We start from the raw sequence: 17,490 nt of genomic DNA on the forward strand, positions 1-17,490 counted from the left end.
CCAACGTTTTGTTACAACAAACCCCGTAGGACATTTTTGTATATTTATTAAAATAACTATAAAAATAACTTCCTAATCGTAAAATCGTTAAGCAACATCAAAGTATAACTAAATTTAGAAAAGAAATGAACGCAGAAAGTTTCATTTTCGTTTAAAACAATAGCAATAACCAAAAGCACGTGCACAAAACTACTATTTGCAATTATCAGAGGATGACTGGCTAGACGGTGTCATTCGCAGGGCGATAAAAGAATTATATTGAGTCAGCTAAATTAGTTAAAAACCGCCAAATAAGCTATAAAAACGCCATGTTACTACTTATACCTGTTACAACACGTGTTACCCTTGTTCCCCTATGTATGCGGTAAGCACAACAAGAAGTCAAATGTTTCTGTATCCTACGATAATGTCAATTCCACTGAAGCCGAAGATTCCGGGTAAATTATAAATTCTTATCTTTTTAACTGTTCCGTTAACATCTGAGAATACTTTTTTATTTGTAAAAGTGTTATTTTTAAATTAGTTTTAATAAGGAAGTACGTTTTTGATTAATATATGACACATACACATTGTGTGGACATTTATCGACCCCTCTTGGTCCTCACGGTTTCACTTAAAAGGTTTTTGAAAAGATATTTGAGTGAAAAGTTTCTCGTAAAATACAAATTAACATTAACCGAACTTCGGTTAAATATCGCACAGGTATTTTCTATAAAAACCTGGCAAAAAATGGAAATTTCAAAAACTAGCATTCCTGACCGATTCTTTTTCCTAAACCGGGTAGTTGTATGTGACGTCATGTCACTCACCCCAAATAGCTTTACCAAACAAATTTTACGGTACCCTCTTCGTAATACGTTTTAGCTGCGTGTAGATGAGAGATTTTACTACACGTCTTTGCGATTTTCGATTTGCGATTTTTTTTATGTTTACGTATCATTTTAAATAATTTCGTCTTCCTGTTGGGAACCCGTCACTCGCTGTTCTTACTACTCTATTTGTTGTCATTCTGCTTATGTGGTCATTCCATTCTAATCTTCTGTTTCTTGCCCAGTCATTAATGTTGTCCACCTTGCATCTCCGTCGTATATCTGCACTTCTAGCTCTTTCCCTTAAGTCTTACCTTCGGCCTTCGAAGGGTTTCATCTCCGCTGTTTCGAGCAATCTTTTTGTCCTCTCTGTGCAGGTCGTGTTTCTGCAGCGTATGTCATTATTGGTCTGATGACTGTTTTGTAAATTCTGCCTTTTATTCCTTTTCCGATATTTTTATTTCTCCATATTGTACCATTCAGGCAACCTGCGGCTCTGTTTGCTCTATTCTCTTGATCTTCCACTTCTGTGTCGAGCTCTCCGTAGCTAGATAGTGTGCTGCCTAGATATTTAAACTTGTTCTATTATCTGACCCTCCAGCTCCAATTTACATCTTATTGGATTTGCTGTTATAACCATGCATTTTGTCTTTTTTGGGGAAATTAACATGTTAAATATACGTTGTAAATCATCTTCACTTTGAGAGATTAGTATTGCATCGTCTGCATAGCAGATATTGCTAGTGTTATTCTGGTAGATGTTTTCGATCGTTTTAATTATTCCTAGAGGTACCTCTCTTGAGTATAACAAATGGATAACGTCCTTTAATTTGACACTGTCAAGTGCTTTCTTAAGGTCCACGAAACATAAATATGCCGGTTTGTTGTGATAGGGGAGCAAAGTATGCTAAATTTGCAGTCACTCGAGCGTTATGGGGACCTATTGGGTTGTGATTATTAGGTCCCAAAAACCAAAAAAAGTTAGGTAAAATTTTCCATTTTAGTGGGGACTTTCCATTTTTTAATTTAATTTTCCATTTCCAACAATCGTTTTTTCCGATTATAGCGCCATTTATCCATAACTTGAAAAAATGTCTCGAATAAAAGTTGCTTATTTTTTAAGTGAAAACTTCTTTAGGGACGTTGTGCTATTTTTGGATAGGGGAAAATGCATTGAATTCGCGACTGTCATCGCGACCTTCATCTTTAGGGACGTTGTGCGATTTTTGGATAGGGGAAAAGCATTGAATTGGCGACCGTCATTGCGACCATCATCGCGACCGTCATCGCGTCGGCGAAATAAATTTTGTACATATATAGGTATATTATGTGTATGTATATATGTTACAGTTCAAGTTGATTATCCAGTTGGAGTTGACTCCAACTAGTTGGAGTCAACTCTAACGGCTGGCTTCAGTAAAAGTTGATTATAAATATAAAATGAAGATTTATATTCAACATTTACTAGTAAAAGTAGACTCCAACTAGGAAAAGTGTACTCTTCCCAATGCCATTTAGTAAAAGTTGATTCTGATTCACACAAACAGCCGATTCTAAAAATTAAAAGTTACTGAATATGTTCAAATTAGTCTAGGCTGTATCGTCGCCCCCGTTAGGTAAATTATTCCAGTTCGATTTTTTTGCACAAACTTACTCAAAAAGAGGTCCTTATAACGAATCCACAGGGTGTCAGATGGTACTGTGGTCGAAAAATTGTTTAAACAATTTTTTTAAACAAACTCACAAAAAAAAATCATTTAGGACAATTTTCTTTACATCATTTGGGTCATTCGGAACAAAAGAGGTCTTTTGTGATTTTTCTATAAAATTTATTGTTCTCGAGCTATACGCGATTTAAAATTTGCAAAATACGAAAATGACCATTTTCAAGGCTTAATAACCGAGTTAAAAATTATTATTATGAAAGTCCGAAAGTCACCAAATAAAATTTTTAACGACCCCCCTACACGATACTGAAGAAATTTTTGTTATTATTTTATTACTAAGCGGTTATTTTTAATTATTAACAATGAGCGCTACGAGCGTATTGACGCAGCTATCAATGTGAGTGCGAGTGAGATGCACCATTGCACCATTTTGACATTTAAAAATTCAAACTTCTGTCAAACCACAAAACTGTTAAAAATTTTTTGTAATTTATTGCTCACGTGTCACATGTCATCACCATGACAATGCGAAAGTTCTTCTTCTTGTGGTGCTTTCTCCTTTAGTGGAGGTTAGCGACTACACTGGCAAATCTGTCTCTGTCCAATGCGGCTCTAAACAAAGATGTTGAATCAAGGCCGGTCCAGTCTCTGATATTTCTAAGCCATGAAATCTGGCGCCTACCGGGACCCCGTTTTCCTTCAATCTTACCCTGGATGATCAGTTACGTGAGGCGGTACTTTTCGTTTCTCATTATGTGTCCCAGGTAGCTAACTTTTCTGACTTTAATGATTTTTACCAGTTCCCTATCTGTACCTATTCTTCTCAGAACATATTCTTGGTGGTGTGGGTTGTCCAAGGTATTTTCAAGTCTCTTCTATAAAGCCAGAGTTCAAAGGCGTCCAACTTGTTCATCAGTGTTGTGTTGTGTCCAGGCCTCCGTTCCATACAAAAGTATTGACCACACAGAGCAATGCAGAAAACGACATCTAAGGCTGATATTAATGCTACTGTTACAAAATAAGCTTTTCATTTTGATAAACCCCTGTCGGGCTTCCTCTATTCTCGCTCTTGACTTCTTGTTTATAATCAAGTTGATTGTTGAACCAGCAACCAAGATATTTGTACTGGCTTACGTATTCAAGCTGTTGGTGTTTCACATATTTATTGGAAGAGGTAAATTTTTGTTCCTTGATATTCTTATAACTTTGGTTTTCGCAGTATTGATCTTCATCCCCATTTTTTCACAACTCTCAGTAACCCTATCCAACAGTATCTGCAGACTATGGTCCGAATCAGTCCTTAATACTGTGTCATCTGCATAGCGGATGTTATTTACTATCTGACCGTTTATCCTGATTCCTTCTGAAGAGTGCGATAAAGAGTTCGCAAATATTACTTCAGAGTAGACGTTAAAAGTATGGGTGATAGCACACAACCCTGTCTAACACCTCGTTGTATTTCAATTGGCCTTGACGTATTACCATTGGTCTTTATGATTGCTGTCTGATTCCAATAAATAGCCTCTATAATTTTAGAATCTCTTTTGTCGACACCGATGTCGTTCAATCTTTCTATCAAGGTCTTGTGCTTCACCCTATCGAACGCTTTCTCAAAATCTATGAAACAGATAAAAAGGTCTACTTGCTGATCTTTGTATCTTTGTGCCAGAGTTTGAAGACAGAATATTGCTTCTCGTGTCCCCATACCTTTCCTGAAGCCAAATTGTTCTTGACCGGTGACCTCATCACATTTTTTATATTTATAATATATTCTGTTCTGTATGATACGCAAGAAAAGCTTCAGAATGTTATTTAATAGACTTATAAGGCGGAAGTCCTGGCATAATTTGGCGTTCTTCCTTTTAGACAGTGGTATGAATACTGATTCAAGCCATATTTTAAGGATAGTCCCTGTATTGTAAACATTATTAAACAGTCCAAGAAGAAGGTCTAAGTTTTCCTCGTTGATTAACTTAAATAGCTCAGCTGGTATTAATTTCATCTTTTCCTACAGATTTGTTGTTTTTTAGTTGACGTAGAGCATATTCCAGTTCGGACTTCAGTATTGGAAGACCTTCGTCGTTTTCGGTATTTAATGTAGGAGGTTCTCTGATGTCATAGAAGAGTTCCTTTATATAGTCTTCCCACATGTTTATTTGTTCTTCAGGGCTTGAAGTCAGTTTGCCTTCTGCGTTGATTAGATTATTTGGTCCTTGTGAATATGTCGTGCCTGTAAATTCCTTGAGTTTCTTATACAGATGGAAGTCATCATGTTTTTTATATAAGTTTTCGATTTCTTCACATTGTTCTGTTATCCATTTGTCTTTTGCAATTTTTACTTATTTTTTGTTTAATGGTTCTATTTAATGCTTTGTACATTGCTTTGTGCTGTTTGCATTTTCTTCTTTCATCCATTAAATCCAATATTTCCTCTGTCATCCATCTTTGCTTCCGTGGTCGCTGTTTTGTGAGCATTTCAGTTGCCGTTGCAAGGGCGTGTCTGATTTCCTCCTGAAGGCGAAAGTTAAGAATGTTTAATTATATGAAAGTGTGCTAAAAAACAGTGCGAAAAAGAAAAACCAATTTCAAATACATTGTTACTTCAGACACACTTTAAACCCTTCATGTATTGCTATCTATATTTACAATTTTCACACAATAAAACCTTTACATCAGCGGTTCTCAATCTTTTTGAGTCATGTACCATCTAAAGTTTCTTTTATTATATTTCTATATTTTTAGATTGTATAATCAAGACTTACTATGTACTACTATTTTAAGTTTTTGTGTGTTTTGTGTACCACCGCAAATAATGATATGTACCACCAGTGGTACATGTACCACAGATAGAGAACCGCTGCTTTACATCATATGAGATAGAGTAGATAAAAATTATTTTTGTGAACTTGGTTAACAAAAATTGGCTAAACAATTTTTCGACCGCGGTACCGCGGATGTATTTCTTTGATTGAGTTGGTGCAAAAAATCGAATCAGAATAATTTACCTAACGGGGGCGACGTTACAGACTATACTAATAAGTAGTTGAAACGGTCAAAACAAAGAAAAGCACACTCATCAAAAATACACTTGAGATTCTCGTATAATCCACATTTACTGAATCGATCCAGGAAGAGTCAACTCCAACTAGTAAAAGTTGATTTAAATTTTTAAAATCAACTTTTACTGCTCGTTTCAGTTGGAGTTGACTCCAACTAGTTGGAGTCAACTCTAACTGAGAATCAACTTGAACTGTAACATATAAATTGTATAGAAGTATTTAAATTTAAAATAAATGTAAAACCTATTTTAGGATGGGGAAAAATGATTTATTTCGCGACCGTCATCTCTTCGGCGAAATAAATTTTGTACGTATCTATATTATGAGTATGTATATTATATATAAATTGTATAAAAGTATTTAAATTTAAACTAAATGTAAAATCTATTTTGGGATGCGGAAAAAAGATTTATTTCGCGACCGTCATCGCTTCGACGAAATTAATTTTGTACGTGTATTATTATAATGTACGTATAATAATACTAATATTATTGAAGTGAAAACTTCTTTACGGACGTTGTCCACGTTTTAGATGGGGAAAAAGTATTGAATTAGCGACCGTCATCGCCTTGGCGAAATAAAGTTTTGAAGTGAAAACTTTTTTAGGGACGTTGCGTTGTGCACTTGTTAGATGGGGAAAAAGTGTTGAATTAGCGACCGCCATTGCTTCTGCGAAATAAATTTTTGAAGTGAAAAATTCTTTAGAGACGTTGTGCACTTTTTAGATAGGCAAAAATATTGAATTAGCGACCGTCATCGCGACCTTCATTGCTTCGACGAAATAATGTTGTGAAGTGAAAACTTCTTTAGGGACGTTTTGGTCTTTTTAGATGGGCAAAAGTATTGAATTAGCGACCGTCATTGCTTCGACTAAATACATTTTTGAAGTGAACACTTCTTTAACGACGTTGTGCACTTTTTAGATTGGGAAAAAGTATTTAATTAGCGACCGTCATCACTTCAGCGAAATAAATTTTTGAAGTGAAAAGTTCTTTAGAGACGTTGTGCAGTTTTTAGATGGGTAAAAAGTATTAAATTAGCGACCGGTATTTGTTCGACGAAATAAATTTTTGAAGTGAAAACTTTTTTAGGGACGTTGTGCACTTTTAAGATGGGGAAAAAGTGTTGAATTAGCGACCATCATCGCTTCGGCGAAATAAATTTTTGAAGTGAAAACTCCTTTAGGGACGTTGTGCACTTTTTGGATGGAAGAAATTATTAAATTAACCACCGTCATCGCGACCATCATCGCTTCGACGAAATAAATATTTGAAGTGAAAAATTCTTGAGTGACGTTTTGCACTTTTTCGATGGGAAAAAGTATTAAATTAGCGACCGTCATTGCTTCGACGAAATAATTTTTTTAAGTGAAATCTTCTTTATGGACGTTGCGCCCTTTTTAGATGGAGAAAAATATTGAATTATCGACCGTCATTGCTTCGACGAAAAGAATTTTTGAAGCGAAACCTTTTTTAGGGACGTTATACACTTTTTAGATGGAGAAAAAGTGTTGAATTTGCGACCGTCGTCGCTTTGGCGAAATAAATTTTTCAAATGAAAACTTCCTTAGGGACGTTGTGCACTTTTTGGATGGGAAAGAGGTATTGAATTAGCGACCGTTATTGCTTCGACGAAATACATTTTTGAAGTGAAATCTTCTTTAGGTACGTTGTGCCCTTTTTAGATGGAGAAAAAGTATTGAATTATCGACCGTCATCGCGACCGTCATTGCTTCGATGAAATAAATTTTTGAAGCGAAAACTTTTTTAGGGACGTTACACACTTTTTAGATGGGGAATAAGTGTTGTATTAGCGACCGTCATCGCTTCGGCGAAATACATTTTTCAAATGAAAACTTCTGTAGGGACGTTGTGCACTTTTTAGATAGGAAAAAAGTATTGAGTTTGCGACCGTCATCACTTTGCCAAAATAAATTTCGTACGTACATAATATATATTATGTATATGTATACAAAAATAGCATAGAACGTCCGCAACGCTTATATAATATAGGTATAGCACTTATTTTTGGATCTGGAAAAGCATTGAGCTTGTAATTTATATACTATAAGAAGTTTTCACTTCTGTCGGCACTCCCATGAGTGCTTTAATTTTTTTTACGTAAAGAATCCAAATCTGCAATAAAAATGGGGAGGGGTGCCATTTAAGATTTTAAAGCAACCCCCGACCCCACCTCTGTGGGGGGTCGTGTTTGGTACCATTCGATAGATTTTTCAAAAAGTGTATTTTGCAGTTTTTCGATCTGATGTTCATTTTGCGAAATATCGCGGGTTTGTATTTAAAATTTTAAATTTACCCCCCACCCCTCTTCGTGGGGGGTTGTGTTTAGTACCATTCGATAGATTTTTGAAAAATATTGAAGAGGTATTTTTTAGTTTTTCGATCTGACGTTCATTTCGCGAAATATTCGCTTTTTTTTGTGAAACTTTTTGACTCACCCATTTCCTTACGCCCGCTCAAATCCTCAAATTTTTCAAATATACACTCTTTTGCATGTACAGTAAAACCTGCCATATCCGGATCAATGTGGCGACAGACCGATCCGGATATGAAAAAAACCGGATATCAAGAACTTCTTGTGACCACTTCTTTTATAGTCTCTGAAGCGTTTTCTCCTTCATACATTCCAGTAATCAACGCCGTCAATAACTTTCGTCGATAGACACGTTTTATAGATTCTATAATACATTATTTCGCCGTCTTTTAGTTCCTTTAGGTCGGGATGAGAGGGTGCTTTGTCCAACAGCAGGAGTGCCTTTCTCGGTAGATTCGGACGGCAGAACCGTCCGGATATGGGGAGGTCCGAATATGACAGGTCCGGATATGGCAGGTTCTACTGTACTTAACTTACCTTATCTTAATCTGACAATTTCGAGTATTTTTAAGGATAGATTTATTTTTCGGGCCCCCTTAACAAACTTCCATGTGTTAAGAGCCAATATATGGTAGAGGTACATCTGCAGGGTACCAGGTTTCTCCCCATATGATAATCTGACGCGCTCGAGTAACTGGAAAAATCCCCGCTTGGGCTCCCCTACCATTGTATTCTAACGATTTCTCTTGAACCTCATTATAATATAATATAGCGTCGGTGCATGATCTTCCCGACCTCTGCTAAAACCTTGTTGTTCTTCTGCTAACGTTATAATTTCATTCAGTATTCAGTGGTAAGTAGAACCTATAAATCAAATTTTGGTAAGAAATGGGTGGAGGCTCAGAAAATTATGCGGGAAATGGTCATTGACTAGGCTGTGCATTCCAAATCCAGTATAATACATATTATAGTCATGTTTGAATCAAATCGCTGGTTTATCTCTTTGTTTTAAGAAAATACTTTTATTACCGTACTTGTTATAAACACCAAAACTCTTTTACACGCCACCTCTTCGTAGAAAAAAGAAAAGCTGCCTTTAACTTTCCTTGAGATATTTTCTTTTGTTTCAGGTCTACGAGTCCCAACATCAAATTTTACAATAAACGACGTACGGATGTGCGTGGGTTCTCGGCGAGTGTTAGACGTTATGGATGTGAATACGCAAAAAAATAGTGAGATGACGATGAAAGAATGGCAAAAATATTACGAAGAACCCGAAAAAGACAAGCTTTTAAATGTGATATCTTTAGAATTTTCCCACACTAAGTTAGAAAATTATGTACAAAGTCCAACAGTAGTCAGGTAAGTACGACATTAAGGTAATCTTGTATGAATAGCTATAACAGACAATACGAATTCTTGACATAAAAAAATAATAAAAATGCCTCTCGAAAAGAAGAAAATACTTCCTATAATAGAGTGGTAAATGAGTTTTACTTTATATGATTTCCAAATTATTTAATAGCAATTAGCTAATAGCATGAGAGCTAGCAGTTAGACATTTTTGAGTAGGTATTTTAGGCAATCTGAAAATTTTGCAGGTAACTCTTCTATGATAGCCTAATACAAAAATACCGGTCTGAGTTAAAAAAGGGTAAAAATTGTTATTAAAATATCATTGACGTGGCTTTGAAGTAAATTTAAATGTTAAAATATAAAGAAAATAAACAGGCCAGGCGATTTGCGAGAGATTTTAACTCTGCAAGATGCTTGCATGGACGCCCCAGGATTATTTTCAGTGGGTGCATCTGAGCTTCAAAAGATTGCATTTGAATCTGTACATACTATTAACCAGTATAAAATATACAACTATACATTCATAGCTATGTATGTACTTTTTTTCTGGACAGGGGGGTGCAATTGTTATTTTGACAGGGTATTTTTTAATATTAAAAATAAATATTATAGAAAAGACAGGTTTTTTTGTGAGATTTTCTAACTGCCAGGTGATCAAACAAATTACGCGTGCATGTGAATCAAAAGCGCTATAGGTAAGCAGCAATATGAGAAAGAGCGTATACTGATAGCTGTTTGCGTCCTCTATCGCAGCGAGTCCGTTCGCTCGAGCAAAATCACGTGGCCTGGCGATACCCATGTTGTGGTGCCTCAAAATGTTGGAGTAATTATTATATATTTTAGATTTTTAAGTAACCTTTTTTTTTATTAATTAAAGGAAAATAATACATACTATACAATAGATTTTGCAAATATGATAGAAAAGATTCGTTATTATTATAAATATATAGATAGAAAAGTATAAAAATCTAAACTAAATTAATTCTGTGTCCGAATCTTGTACCTCTCCTTCGAACTGTTCATCTGAGCTAAAATATTCATTTTCTTCTTCCTTGTCGGTCTCCCCTCGAGACTCCGATTTCTCTTCTATATGATCTGTAAAAAATAATTGTAATATGTGTTTAATTAATTAAAAATTAATTAGTATTTAATTAATTGAGTTGCTACGTATTGTCTGTCCTTTTGTACGGAGTCGAAGCCTGGACAACCACGGACGCAACTGAAAAAATACCTGCCATTTTTGAGATGTGGTATTATCGAAAAATGTAAAAAATATCATAGACACAACAAGTAACAAACACGGAAACATTAAAAAAGATGAAAAAGGAAAAAGAAATACTCGGCACTATGAAGGAAAGAAAAATGAGCTACTCTGATCACATACTACGAACTGAAAAAGATGGCGATTAGTTATACAAAGAAAAGTGGAAGAAAAAGAGAACCGAGAAGACGACGCATATCCCGGTTGAAAAATTTAAAGTAGTGGAGTGTAACAACAAAAATAGAACTCTTCAGAATCGTTGCAGACAGAATAAAATGGACCGTGATGATCGCGATTGTCCTGAAAGGACGAGGCACACGAAGAAGAAAAAGATTGAATATACATATTGTATTGAATTGAATATATTAAAACACATATAACCATTTATAAATCATATAGAGAAATCCGAGTCTCGAAGTGAGTGCGACGAAAAAGAAGAAGAAAATGAGTATTTTAGCTCAGATGAAGAGTTTGAAGAACAAGTACAATATTCGGACACAGAATTAATTTAATTTATATTTTTATACTTTTATACCTATATTGTTTATAATAATAATTTTATCTTTTTCTGTCATATTTGCAAAATTTACTTTGTAATTCGTATTATCTTCTTTTAATTAATAAAAAGATATTTGAGAAATCTAAAATACATAATATGTAATTACTCCAACATTTTGAGGCACGACAACATGGGTATCGCCAGGTCACGTGATTTTGCTGGAGCGAACGGACTCGCTGCGATAGAGGACGCAAACAGGTATCGATATACGCTCTTTCTGACATTGCTGCTTACATATAGCGCTTTTCTTTCTCACACTGCTGTTTACATATAGCGCTTTTCATTCACATGCACGCGTAATTTGTTTGATCACCTGACAGTTAGAAAATTTCAGCAACAAAAACCTGTCTTTTTTTGAATATTTATTTTTATATTAAAAAATACCCTTTTAAGAAAACAATTCCAGCCCCCCCTGTCTGGAAAGAAAGTCCATAGCATAATGCATGTATAGTTGTATATTTTATACTGGTTAATAGTATGTACAGATTCAGATGCAACCTTCTGAAGTTCAGATGCACCCCCTGAAAATAATCCTGGGGCGCCCATGCAAGCATCTTGCAGAGTTAAAATCTCTCGCAAATCGCCTGGCCTGTTTATTTTCTTTATATTTGACTATTTAAATTTACTTTAAAGTCACGTCAATGATATTTTTTGTAATAACAATTTTTACCCTTTTTTAACTTTGGGGGGGATTTTTGGGGAAAATAACCGCTACCCTCCAGCCAGACCGGCATTTTTGTATTATAGACTAAGAGCCGCTATAGGTGAAATTTCTTAATCATTTTAGGCACGACGGGACCCTATAACTTAAATAGTAGAACCTAAGAGAAAACGTTTGAACACTGTGCCGTCACTTTTCAGTGGCACATGCGTCGACAGTGGCGCATCAAACTTTCCACTTATGGACGGGATAAATAAATTAAAAGTTACCCTCCCTCATTACCAGAATTTAATTTTTTTTCATTTTTTTACTTCTATGTGATTAAGATATAAGATGCATCGTAATTTTAACCCACCACCCCCCTTCTTCCTGCCCCCACCATCAAAAACTTTATTTTTCGATTTTATTTTTTTTGTGGGATGCAATCAATTTTAAAATTTCAAAAAATTCACACGCATAGTTAAGGCTTTCATAAAACACGTCTATTTTTTTATAGACCTGTAGGTAGGTTGAGTATACATAACCTCAAAAAAATATTGAAATTTTTTTTTTTTTGGAAAAAAGTAATAACTTTTTTTTGGGGATAGCTGCAGATCTAATTTTTTCTTAGTCTTGTGTATTTTATTAAACACTATATTTCTAATTTGTTTCAGATTTTTCTGTAATGCTGGTCACCCTCAAAAATCCAAAAAAACTGTTTTTTAAGGGGGTTTTGGGGGGTTTGAACGTGTTTTTCTGATTTTTAAATATTCTATAGGACTCATTTACTTCAAGTTACATATAACCTATAAAAACAAAATTGATTTGATATATTATGAAGTCTATAAAATAGGGAAAATCCCCCAAAACCCCCCCAAAAAACAGTTTTTCGGATTTCCTTACGGAAAAATCTGAAAAAAATTAAGTACACTCTACCTATGGGTCTATAAAAAATAGGCATGTTTTATAAAAGCCTCAGCTATGCGTGTGAATTTTTTGAAATTTTAAAATTGATTCCATACCAACAAAAAAAAATAAAAACGAAAAATGAAGTTTTTGCTGGTGGGGCAGGGGGAAAGGGGTGGTGGGTTAAAATTACACTGAATCCTATGTGTTAATCACATAGAACTTAAAAAAATAAAAAAAAATTATTCTGTTAGTAAGGGAGGGTAACTTTTAATTTATTTATCCCGCCCATAAGTGGAAAGTTTGATGCGCCACTGTCGACGCATGTGCCACTGAAAAGTGACGGCACAGTGTTCAAACGTTTTCTCTTAGGTTCTACTATTTAAGTTATAGGGTCACATCGTGCCTAAAATGATTAAGAAATTTCACCTATAGCGGCTCTTAGTCTATTAGGCTATCATGGAAGAATCATCTGAAAAATTTTCAGATTGCCTAAAATACCTACTCAAAAATGTCTAACAGCTCTCGGACCATAACGTTTTTGTAAAAAACAACTGGCAGTCTTGGTTCGGGTGGTTCGGGCACTAGGCACTAGCGACATATTTATTCCACTGCTGCCAGCGACCGTTTTGGTAGCAGCCTTTTGGTTCTGTTAGGTTAGGTTAAATTTTACCATTCGGTTTGGAAAAAGCCAGTAGTAATGTATACTTTTACCTTTCCTTCTCCATCTCTCTCTCTTTAATCCTGACCCCCGGAGGGAGTGTAGTGGTCGACGTGATGTGGTGTATTGTCCGTCATCAAAGATCTCTGTGTCTGGTAATTTCTTTTAACTCATGCATAGGTGTGGCGACACGCTTTAATTACTATTTTTTTAATTGCTAATTTTAAATATTAACTTTCCTTTCTAAACGAAATAATATGGGTCATTTAAAATTCACATGTGTTTCGTTCCTAATATACAAACAATATGCATAGAAGGGCCTGTCAAGTTTTAAGAAACGAAATATATCCCTATTCAGGTAAAATGCCTTAGCAGTTTTTAAAACACCAGATCTAATAAATTGTTGCCTGTCTGGCCATATGGTAGAACCACATAATGACAGATGAGTGTTTGTGGTCTAGTCACAATATATAGAGGTTTCCTCTATACTGTGGTCTAGTTCAGTAGAGTAACAGCCGGGCACCCCGTGCGGTCACACCTTCGTTAAAATAACAAACCCTCTTTCGAGACATTTTCACGTTCTTTTTACCGATTGAAATAAATATATTATTGACAGACAGTTTGTTGTTTTTACATTTATTTTAATTTCATTTAATTGTTTCCGTGGACAATATGGTTATCACACACGCAACTCAACCACATCACGGAAGATAGGTCTTTTGCATATTCTTGTAATTTGATAGTCGTTGGTTAGCTTTTAGCTCTCTTAAAATTGAATTATTTGTCCTACGGTCGGTCCAAGGAATTCGTAGCATTCGTCTCGTAACAGAAAATTTCATTGGCGTCTATCTTTCTTCTTTCCAATTGTCTCAGGGTCCAAGATTCACATTCATAGGCCAGTATTGGAAATATTAAGCAGTATACGTATACATTATCTTCACGTCATTTCAAAGAAGCTATTAGTATGAGAGATGCTTGGTAAAAGTTTCCTGGTCGAAACTGCTCCCCTAAGGCCGATCCGTTATAGTTTTCCTGCTAATGAGTTTCTTGATTTGTGTTGTACCTTGGGTATTTACATGAACTTCGTACGTGTTCCATTTTACCACAATTCCGGCACATCATGGTTTTTGTTTTCTTGTATGTAATGCCTTTCATCATATGAACAATTTGGTCCAGTTTGTCTTCATCTTCTTCCTCTTTCCTAACTTTACTATATCCGCAAGAGGCCTGCGTAGCTGATTCATACTCGAGGGCGGCAGACAATAAATCGGCTAGCGTCTTGTGTTGAGCTAATCACAGTCTTCTCTGCATATCGTGATCACGAAGACCATCAATAAACGTTTGAACAGACAACTTGGGAAAGTCCATCATGTCTTCGGAACTGTTGGAAAGCATATCGTATTAATCTGGAATATCTACCTTATATTCTTGAAAAGCCTTATCTCGCTTTTGTCTTAGATTTTTGAACTGTTACTGGTAGACATGCTACAAGTGTTCGTGACCCTATCGCATTTCGAAACATCCGATGAAACTTTAGAAATATCACAAGAAACTTTGCTTTTCAACGATGTGATATCACCAAAAACGTTCGAAATCGACGAAATCACAGCAGCATATTTTTGTCCTCAAACATATTCTGGACTCACTGGACCAATTCAGCCTTTTTCCCAATAGAATTTAGTTCTCTACGTTTCAATTTACGTCGTAAATCCGTTACTGTTAAATCGCTAACTTTCATAGCCTTTTTCACAGCATTTATTTATAGGCTAGCGGCAGGCACCCCCAAAATGACCAGGTACTGACTACGGAGAGGTGAATGACCAATTTTAGATATACTGTATGTTTTTGACGGTGCTGAACACGAAAATGAGAGTTATTTTGAATTTCATGTGGGGAACCATTGTCAAAATCGCAATTTTACCCTAAAAATAAATAAAAATAAAATAATGTTGTTTTGCGTTTACCTCGCTACAACTCTGTTCAATTTTAATATTTTTGAAGTTATACTGAGCGATTGAGGCGCGATTGAGAGTAAAAATTTTCATAAATATGCGAGCATGCGCACACAGACAGTATGACGTTTAGTTGCTAATCTTTCAAATTATGTATCAGCGCAAATAAGCCATTAAAATGATATATTAGTGTTTTTTAGTACATGTATAATGTATTATAATTTTTGTGTCTTTTAATTTGTCTTCCTTGGGCGTAAAATAATAAAATATCTATTTTTATATTTCACTTGTCACCGTTATGTGTAATTATGTATATCCAAAACGTCAATAACACGTGCCTTGATAGCCTGGTTGGTAGAGCATTGGACCAGAGATCGAGAGATCGCGAGATAGCGGGTTCAAATCCCGGACGATTCATATTTTTTTTTTTAATTTTTGGCATTGTTAAGTTTTGGTTAATTTTTGGTAATTATTGTTAATTTTTTGTATTGTAACTGTTAAGTATATTTATTTCGTTAAAGTTATATAATAGAAGTATAACTTCTTACGTGCGTACAAAGTACACACACATTCTTTTTTTTTCTAAAAATTTTACAGTATATAGGGTGAGGCAGATAAAGGGCCTATTGGAAATATCTCGAGAACTAAAGACAATTGAATTATGAAAATTGGAATAAGGGGTTTTGAAGACTGATCTATTTAATGAAAATATTTTCATCTATTTGGTACTTCCGGTTATACCGGAAGTTGCTTATAACTTCGTTTTTTTAAATGGGACACCCTGTATATTTTTACATTTTTGATTCTCCTCGATTTCTTCTTTCTTAAAATATAAGGTTTTGTAATAATATACAGGGTAGGTTAAAAGATAATTACGTTTTCTTATTAATTTCGTAGCAATATTCCCACCCTGTAGGATTGTAGTAGTTTGACATAATAAACTCTATTTATGTTCAAATGATTTTTAATATAGTCTACTATTGTTAACAATTACTAGTGTAGCTAAATTTTTAATTTTAGTATACAGGGTGGGTCGAAACTCGGAATGAGTATTTTCTGAGTTTTCTTAAATGGAACACCCTATATTTTAATATTGTAATGAAATGATATTTCATGGTACTTTTTACTTCTTAAGCATTCCCTATACCTAACTGCTTTAGTTTGTGCTTAATTGTTAATCGCACCAACAATCTTAACTTCGATGGTATTTTGATACCTCAACCACTATTGGCAATTTTAAGTATCAGTATATATTAATATGTATTTATTTCCAAAAAATTATTTGTGACTGAATATTTTCACGGCCAACCTATTACAATTTCACCTATTTTGTGTTGCAATTAATGTTTGGCTTTAATCACCAATAACTCACAAATTAAAGAAGTTAGGTATAGGGAATGCTTACGAAATTAAAAAGTACCATAAAATAACATTTCATTACAATACTAAAATACAGGGTGTTCCATTTAAGAAAACTCAGAAAATACTCATTCCGAGTTTCGACCAACCCTGTATACTAACATGAAAAGTTTAACTATACCAATAACTCTTAACAATAGTAGACTATATTAAAAATCATTTGAACATTAATAGAGTTTATTATACCAATCTACTATAATCCTACAGGGTGTTAATGTTGCTATGAAATTAATAAGAAAACGTAATTATCTTTTAACCTACCCTGTATAATATTACAAAACCTTATATTTTAAGAAAGAAGAAATCGAGGAGAATAAAAAAATGTAAAAATATACAGGGTGTCCCATTTAAAAAAACGAAGTTACAATCAACTTCCGGTATAACCGGAAGTAGCAAAGAGAAGAAAATATTGTCATTAAATAGTTCATACCTCAAAACCCCTGTATTCCAATTTTCAAGATTCTCTTAGCTTTAGTTCTCGAGATATTTCTAATAGGCCCTTTATCTGCCTCACCCTGTATAGCTCTAACATTTCTGAAGATAACGGTATCTGTTTCAAGCTTTAATTCTTATTCTGATAAAGGTTATGAATTTTTCAAAGGAAAGGTGCGGATTTGTGCATTGCAAAGTTTAATCGCAAAAGTTGAGTGACGAAATTTAAAATTTAGCATTTTAATCATGTTTATGTTAAAATAGAGATTACAAAGAAGTTATCTGGAAAATGTTGGATCAAAATGTTTTATAAAAAAAAATTGCGCAACTTTTATTATCGGCATTAGAAATCCCCAATATAACGATTATTTTTCGAGATACTGACCATGGGTGGTGAATGGCTAATTTTGGTCTTAGATTATGTTTGTGACAGTG

The 17,490-nt window shown here is 34.6% G+C and overlaps 1 protein-coding gene across 2 annotated transcripts in view; it reads left to right on the forward strand.

Annotated features, from left to right (window-relative positions):
* The window catches only part of LOC114337792 (jmjC domain-containing histone demethylation protein 1-like), a 286,565-nt gene that overhangs the window by 180,361 nt on the left and 88,714 nt on the right, over positions 1 to 17,490 (forward strand). For both annotated transcript variants that reach the window (XM_050643685.1, XM_050643686.1), the window contains exon 4: positions 9,000 to 9,231. In XM_050643685.1, coding sequence (XP_050499642.1) covers positions 9,000 to 9,231 — 232 coding nt within the window. The remainder of the gene's footprint in view (positions 1 to 8,999; positions 9,232 to 17,490) is intronic.

Source organism: Diabrotica virgifera, chromosome 2, assembly GCF_917563875.1.
Source record: "Diabrotica virgifera virgifera chromosome 2, PGI_DIABVI_V3a".
Classification (NCBI taxonomy): domain Eukaryota; kingdom Metazoa; phylum Arthropoda; class Insecta; order Coleoptera; family Chrysomelidae; genus Diabrotica; species Diabrotica virgifera.